The 7,048-nt window shown below is 40.3% G+C and overlaps 1 protein-coding gene across 2 annotated transcripts; it reads left to right on the forward strand.

The window, feature by feature from the left end:
* The first annotated feature begins 1,110 nt into the window (after nt 1-1,110).
* N6AMT1 (N-6 adenine-specific DNA methyltransferase 1) lies at nt 1,111-6,999 on the forward strand. 2 transcript variants are annotated; one of them, XM_048934172.1, is made up of 6 exons: nt 1,111-1,295; nt 1,429-1,515; nt 2,106-2,196; nt 2,913-2,996; nt 3,169-3,310; nt 4,219-6,999. In XM_048934172.1, the coding sequence occupies exons 1-6, from the start codon at nt 1,153-1,155 to the stop codon at nt 4,326-4,328; spliced, it is 657 nt and encodes a 218-aa protein (XP_048790129.1). In that variant the 5' UTR covers nt 1,111-1,152; the 3' UTR covers nt 4,329-6,999. The 2 variants fall into 2 exon arrangements, with proteins under 2 accessions (XP_048790129.1, XP_048790130.1); XM_048934173.1 differs by lacking the exon at nt 2,913-2,996.
* The last annotated feature ends 49 nt before the right edge of the window (nt 7,000-7,048 follow it).

Below are 7,048 nucleotides of genomic sequence, written 5' to 3' on the forward strand. Positions count from 1 at the left end.
TTAATTATGTCATCTAATTTCTGTTGATTACCTGAAAAAGCATTGTTTTGTGAGTAAAGTAGGGAGCTGGTTTAACCGGAAATGTTGAAGGTGGGCCACAGAAAAAAGCAGATATAAGGCAGGCAGCACTAATACTGAAATAATAGCCAAGTCTTCCAGATACCTCACTGGCAGGTGTAAAACCATTGGAAGAGACACATCTCAATCCTTAAAGGTCCTTAATTCATCACAGATTAATCCTCCAGATTGCACTGTTTTGCTAATTTTCCTAGAATCAGTGCATTTTGAGATGATTATAAAAATGCTGTAAGATTCTAGCCCCTTTGTTAGCTCCTCACATCTCCTTCATCTAGGTACCTGTTCCACTTTCAGAACAAGAGGGTTTGGCACACAAACAAAGGGACACATTTCATGGTGACCAGAACACAGACCCTCCTTCCTCTATTTGCTATCAAAAGCAAATTGCTCTTTTCCTGATCTCTGCCCCGAAGCTGCCCCTCTATTCCCAGTTTTGTAGGGCCTCATTTCTGCTTGAAATTGAGGGTTCATACAGTTGGATGTGAGGCTGCTGTCAAGAATCATGGGCAGATCCATAGAGACATACTCATGCAAACACTGAGTGGCAATGTTAATCCTTCTGCTGTGATCTTCACTGTGAACTAACACCCACGTTCTTCACCAGTGCCTCTCTAGCTTGGCTTCCTGCTAACTGTGGTGCAGACCTATTTCTCCGGAAGAGCTTTGAGAAGCTAGAAACTTTCAAGGCTAGGCTGGATCAGACCCTGGGCAGTGGTGTCCCTGCTCATTGCAGGAAAGCTGGACTAGGTGGCCCACAGAGGCACCTTCAAACTCTATGATTCTAAGCTGGTGCAAGTCCCTGACTTGTGAAGATTCTGAAAGCGGATCAGGATGGTGAAACCAGTCAGTCTCACTGATCACTGCTCTGCGGAGCCTACGGGCACCCCAATACCCCTCGCCCGCTGCTTCAGCAGCGCTACCGACCAAGTGAAGTTCGATAGAGCTGACCTGGGAGCGGGGCGAAACCTACGCTGTCCCATTGGTGGAGCAGACCTTGGCCCCGCCTCCCTTCCCTTCCGCTGATGGCCGGGACGTAGGGGGCGAGTGTGCGCATGCGCGACCGCCCGAGCGCCGATGGCGGTGCCCGCCGTCCCCACGCCGCGATACGAGCATATGGGGCCGCGCGGCCCCTACCGGGACGTGTACGAACCGGCCGAGGACACCTTCCTGCTGCTGGACGCCCTAGAGCGGGATGCGGCCCAGCTCCGGCAGGCGGGGTACACGCTGCAGGCAGCTGTGGGGAAAGCGGGGCGGGGCACGTGTCGTAACACTGCCCTGAGTGATTCTGTGGCTGCTGGAGGGGCTCGGGTACGTCACCAAAAAAACTCACCCGGAGTTTTCTGTCTTTAGGATCGACGTCTGCCTTGAAATAGGGTCTGGGTCTGGCGTGGTTTCAACATTCATAGCTTCCATCATTGGAGCCAGTGCGCTCTATCTGTGAGTATAACAGCGAGGCTGCTGTATGAAGGCTACCTAGACCTCGCCGTGTTTGCGTCTCGCTTTAAAGATTCCCCATTCCGTAGAGAAATAGCACGTCACTTCTACAGAGACGACAGTCAGACTGAAGGGAGCCTTGTCTGCTTACCTTAAATTGTGTACCTATTAGGCAGAAATATGGCTTGAATTCAGTTTTCCCACTCCTTAGACGGTGATGACACATTAGGTTGTTGGTGGTTAACTGAGATTTACTAGGGAGTGTATGCATATATGTTTACGTACAGAGCTGGTATTTAAAGTATAATTATTTGAAATGCTTATTTTCACATACTTCAGCTTTCAAACAGTCATTAAGAACTCACAGAATTGAATTGGAAGGGACCTTTAAAGGTTATCTGGTTCAGCTTCCCAAATCCAGCTTCCAGTATAGAACTGAGTGTTGTAGCTGCTGGTACACTGCGTATGTTTTCCTAGCTATTTGTCACTACTTTTTATAAAGGCTATTCTTGAGATTGCCTTAGTCAACATGCAGTTTGCAGCATTAATCTTGCAGATACAGGAACCAGTAACTTACAGTGTTTTGCTTTAAGATGTACAGATATCAACCCTATGGCAGCTTACTGTACACTGGAGACAGCTCAGCTGAACAATGTTCACCTTCAGCCAGTCATTACTGACTTGGTAAGATAGCTTCAATATCAACTTCTTGATAGTTTTTGTAATTTTCTTTACAGTTTATAACCACGAATTCCAGAAGAACGCTCTCTTGATAAGCACAGAGTAAAAACAATGATGAAAATACTAGACTGCAAGAATGAAATATTACCTTTGTATCTGTATGTGCATCTCTTGCTGTTCTACATTTCACTGTAACATTGTCTTAGGAATACTGTTCTGCTTCTCCTGCACATGGAAAGTTTGGTGTTCCTGAGTCAGCCAAAGTTGACAGCATGCTACACTCAGAAGAAAGCAAAGTAGATAAGGATTTACATGTACTAACCCAGTTTTACTGGCCTCACACAGGACAGAAGGACAAGTAGCTTGTTTTCTTGAACAGTGATAGAGGTGGTATTACACAGGTTTGGCAAACATCAAATTTAGTTTATCATCTCTTAGAAAACAACCTGTAACTATTCGGAAATGTAACAAACTTGTTAAATACTTCCTGGTTATTCTTAGGTCACCTGTGGGTCTGAATTCTCATCAATTAACACATTTGCACCTTAATAGCACACTCTCTGCTATTTATTAATTTATTTCAATTTTGTCTGTGTGGCAGTTTAAATTGAGAGGAAAATAGCCAGCACTATGTAACTGTATGCTTGCAAAATGGAAATAAGTAATAGTAAAAATAAATAAAATAATACTAACAAAGGAATTGATAATTTCATCTCTAGGTCAAAGGGCTGTCACCAAGATTAAATGGGATGGTTGATCTACTGCTCTTTAATCCACCATATGTGGTAACACCCTCTGAAGAGGTAGGAAAAAATAGATGCAAAATCTGCAATAAATGTGCTTTTTTTGCTGTCAAGGGAGTTGGCAAATCAAATCAGCTGAGGTATGAGAACTCAGACTGTAATTGTTCAATTACCTCTGACATCTTTGTTATTCTGTATTGAGGAAGATGGTTTTTGTTTTCCTTCTTCCTAGGTGCAAAGCCACGGAATAGAAGCATCCTGGGCTGGTGGCAAAAAGGGCAGAGAAGTAATGGATAGAGTTTTTCCATTAGTAGCAGACTTGCTTTCAACAGGAGGATTATTCTACTTGGTCACAATTAAAGAAAATAACCCAGGTGATCAGTTTCTTTGGACCCCTTTGTTCCAAACCATATTTAACACCATTAATCAAATTGTTGATTACAACAATGCTCTGGAGGCTATCAGAACTCGGTAAACAAGAACAAAGTAGTACAGAAGTCTAATCTGTTTTAGAACTAGCACATTATTTTGACAGTGTGGACTGCAATTCAGATAGGTATGTGAGGCCATCTGTTAGAAATGCAATGGCATATTTGCATGCCACGTACAAAGCATGTCATTTATGTGGATTCGTGTTTCCACACACTTGTGTGGGTGACTAAACAGCAGAGTGACTTTTATATAACCTGATGCCTCTTACTGTCCATTTTCTGGATTTGTGGCTTGCACGTTCAGCATATGGTGAACTAAACCAGAACATGTTTTACCAACACTAAGAACTCTCTAAGCTACTTCAGAAAACAGTAGTACGAAGAAACTGTAGTATGCATGTCCCAAGCCCAGCAGCTCTAAGACTGCAATTCCAAGTCTGAAATCTTCTGAACTAGGTAATGAATCCAGGCCAACCCCTTCTTACAAAAGAGACTGGTGTTGTAAACTCAAAGGCAAAATCTGACGGTTGGAAATAAGATGTTTTTATTTCTGAATCATTTCTCTACACAGGTCGGAGTTGCTCCTTCTGACCTAATGTTTAACGGGTTGTACATTATGAAGGGGTTTTGAGAAGAACAATAATTCAATTTGGAATTATTGATTGTTATACCAAAATACTGAACTTTGTTCAGCAAAATGTAAACTTTATTTGTTCAGGGTGGAAGACTACTTCGTCTAAAAATTACTGTCTAAAATGACAGCTGTAGCTTATGTTTAGCAGCAGTTTAGTATTGCTTATTATAGGTGACTTCTCTACAAGCTTACTGTAACACTGTACTTTTCATTATAGATGAAATTCTGGAAACAATGAAGAAACATGGCTTAGAAGGCACACGACTGCTTTCCAGACAAGCAGGACAAGAGATGCTTACCATCCTCAAATTTAGGAAGCCTGGATAACTGTTTTTATTATATATACTAGGCATGCCAAAGGTTGGATACAGAGTACTGAAGTTGTCAAATCACTTTCTAAGTCATATTTGGACAAAGTGCATCCTTACTTCCTCATCATTGCAATGAAACTGATCAAGACTGTCCTTATTTTCATTCTGGATGCCAACCAGCTTTTATCTGGTTGTCAGGTACAGCTGTTCTCTGGCTAGCTGCAGGAGAGTTGTAAGTGAACTGGAAGATACCATAACGCATCATCTTCTGCACTTTGCTACTTTTACATGTAGGAGTTTGTGTATTTATTTTTTTGGCTTATTGAAAGAACGGATGTATTTGATGTAACTTGTACTGTTTTAACAGTTAGTCTGTTCCTCTGTTTGGTTTAAATGAAAATTTGAAATCATGTTATTCATTTTGATGTAATACAAGGCACAGCTTTCATAGAAACTGATCTTTAAGGTGCTGTGTTAACAGAAACTTTAAATGATTGGTTAGCTCTTTTCATGGGGACTAAAATCACAATTTTTTGTTCATTTGTTTTGTCAGTTACTGGGGCTTTACAATAATTATTCTATCTGACTATGGGTGTATAACTCGCTACAAGTCTAGGTGGCAAAAACTTGAAGGTTTTTCATCTTTTCACCCCATGAAAGAAATAAAAGCGTAGGGCCTGTTAGCAGAAACACACCACTACAAACCTAGCTGGACCAACCATCTGGGGATGAAACATTTTATTGCAACGTAATGTGAGAGGCTACAGGTCAGAAGTTGATGTTTCTCAGGCAGAAAGCTTATTCCTTATACTATGCTGAAGAGCATACAGAATTAGAGAGCAGGCAGTACACAGTGGTGATTGTTCTGCATTCCAAGATCACTATTCCCCAACTCAGAAGACTGTGGAAAAACAAGCACTGCAATTCAATTCAAGCACAGCTAATGTGTTACTTACTTTCAGATAACGTGGGTTTTTTTTGTGTCAATATGTTTTTATATGTATTAATATGAATGTGAGCACAAACACTCAGAAGGAGAATTTAGACAGAAGATTCAATTATGCAAAGGATATTACCTGATGTTTAAGTACAAGAATCCCTAAATAAAGTGAGTCTCACTGACCAAAGTGAGGCTACAGTTATCTTTGATTCTTAACTTCAGAATACCTTGTCTAAGAACTGCCAAAGGTGAGGAACTGAGATGAAACTTTGTGACCACCTGTGAAATAACAATTCCATAGACTCTTTCTAGTGATGAATTTAAGCAATTCATGTTCTTGCAATTTACCTCCTTTAGTGTAAGGAGGGGAGGTTCTCTGCTCATTAATATTGCTTTTATGCAGAGTTATGGTTTTGGTGTTACAGCTGTAGTGCTGTTCATCCTTAAGATTGCTCTGTAGGCTTTCTGTTAATCATTTTGACCAAAGTTTGCTGTGCAAAGATCATGACATCAAAAAACAATTTTATGATGGAGTTAAAATATATAATGGAATCAAACTGCAAGTTTAACAAAGGGAATTTTTAAATTCATCTGACTCTGAGCTGTAATTAAAGAATTAGCTTATAAACAGGTAATCAAAGGAGAAAAAAATGCAGTTAGCCCTTGAGCACGTGGTTTTAATACAAGTTATAAATGACAGTAATGGATCAGAGTACAACATGTAATAAAACATAACATGCTTTCAACAAAAATAGATGACAGTGGACTATCTGGCAGCTGGATTTCTAAACAAGGAAATAGATGTGTCCACTTCAATAAATAATGAATCAGTTCTCCTGGCCAGGGTGTACTGATGTCAGCTGCAATTTTTGTGGAAGAAATTTTCAAAATTCAGTCCAAGGAAGAACATGGGTGAGGTTTTTTTAAACACTTTTTTTTTTTTAATGCTACTATCATCATCTTGCTGTAGACTGGGAACTAGTGACAGGCAAAAACTGTTTTTTCCTCTGAACTTTTAAGTTTGCTGCATCTACAGAGATGACTGCAGAGACACTTAGCATTTGCCAGGGTACACTATTGCCTTCTAGGAGACTAGAGAATTTAATACTATTTCTGAAAAGTTTGGAAGGAGCACCCCTGCATTCACTGCATGAGAATAAGCTGCATGGCAGATGCAGATTATGTATATAGTGCCAGACTTAGTAAGAGGAATGCAAGAATTCTGTTCCTCAGTACTCCTAAGCATTGTTCTGTAAGAAATAGAAAGCTGTTATTCAGATACAGACAGTGGCATATCAGAAGACTCGCCAGCACTTGCACTTGGTTCTGTTAGACAAACTAAACAATTAAACCAATTAGACTCATAGACAATTTGCAAGTTCGAGCCTGACCGAGTAAATTAACGTGGCTCTTTTCAAGCAATACCTGGTTAACATCAGTTGGCCTTCAAAACAGTTATCAAACCTGCAATTAAGTCAGATAAAATAGTCTTATCTGAAACAGTAATACAACAGACACAATAACCAGAGTTTCAGTAATTAGGAAAATAACACAGCTTACTCCTTTAGCCTGTGTTTCCAGTTAGAATTTTTCAGTACCACCTGTGAACGATTCCCCTTCTCTCTCAAAAAAAATTAAAATTCTCTTCTGAAAGCACAGTGGTATCTGCTAAAGACTTAACGGCTAAAAATTACTTCTAAAGGGACCAGCATTGAGTGAACAGAGCACCTGAAGCAACCAGCTGTTGAGATACAGTCACTTAAGTATGCCAGAAACTATCTGAAAAATTATACTAT

The sequence above is a fragment of the Lagopus muta genome, chromosome 1, assembly GCF_023343835.1.
Source record: "Lagopus muta isolate bLagMut1 chromosome 1, bLagMut1 primary, whole genome shotgun sequence".
Taxonomy (NCBI): domain Eukaryota; kingdom Metazoa; phylum Chordata; class Aves; order Galliformes; family Phasianidae; genus Lagopus; species Lagopus muta.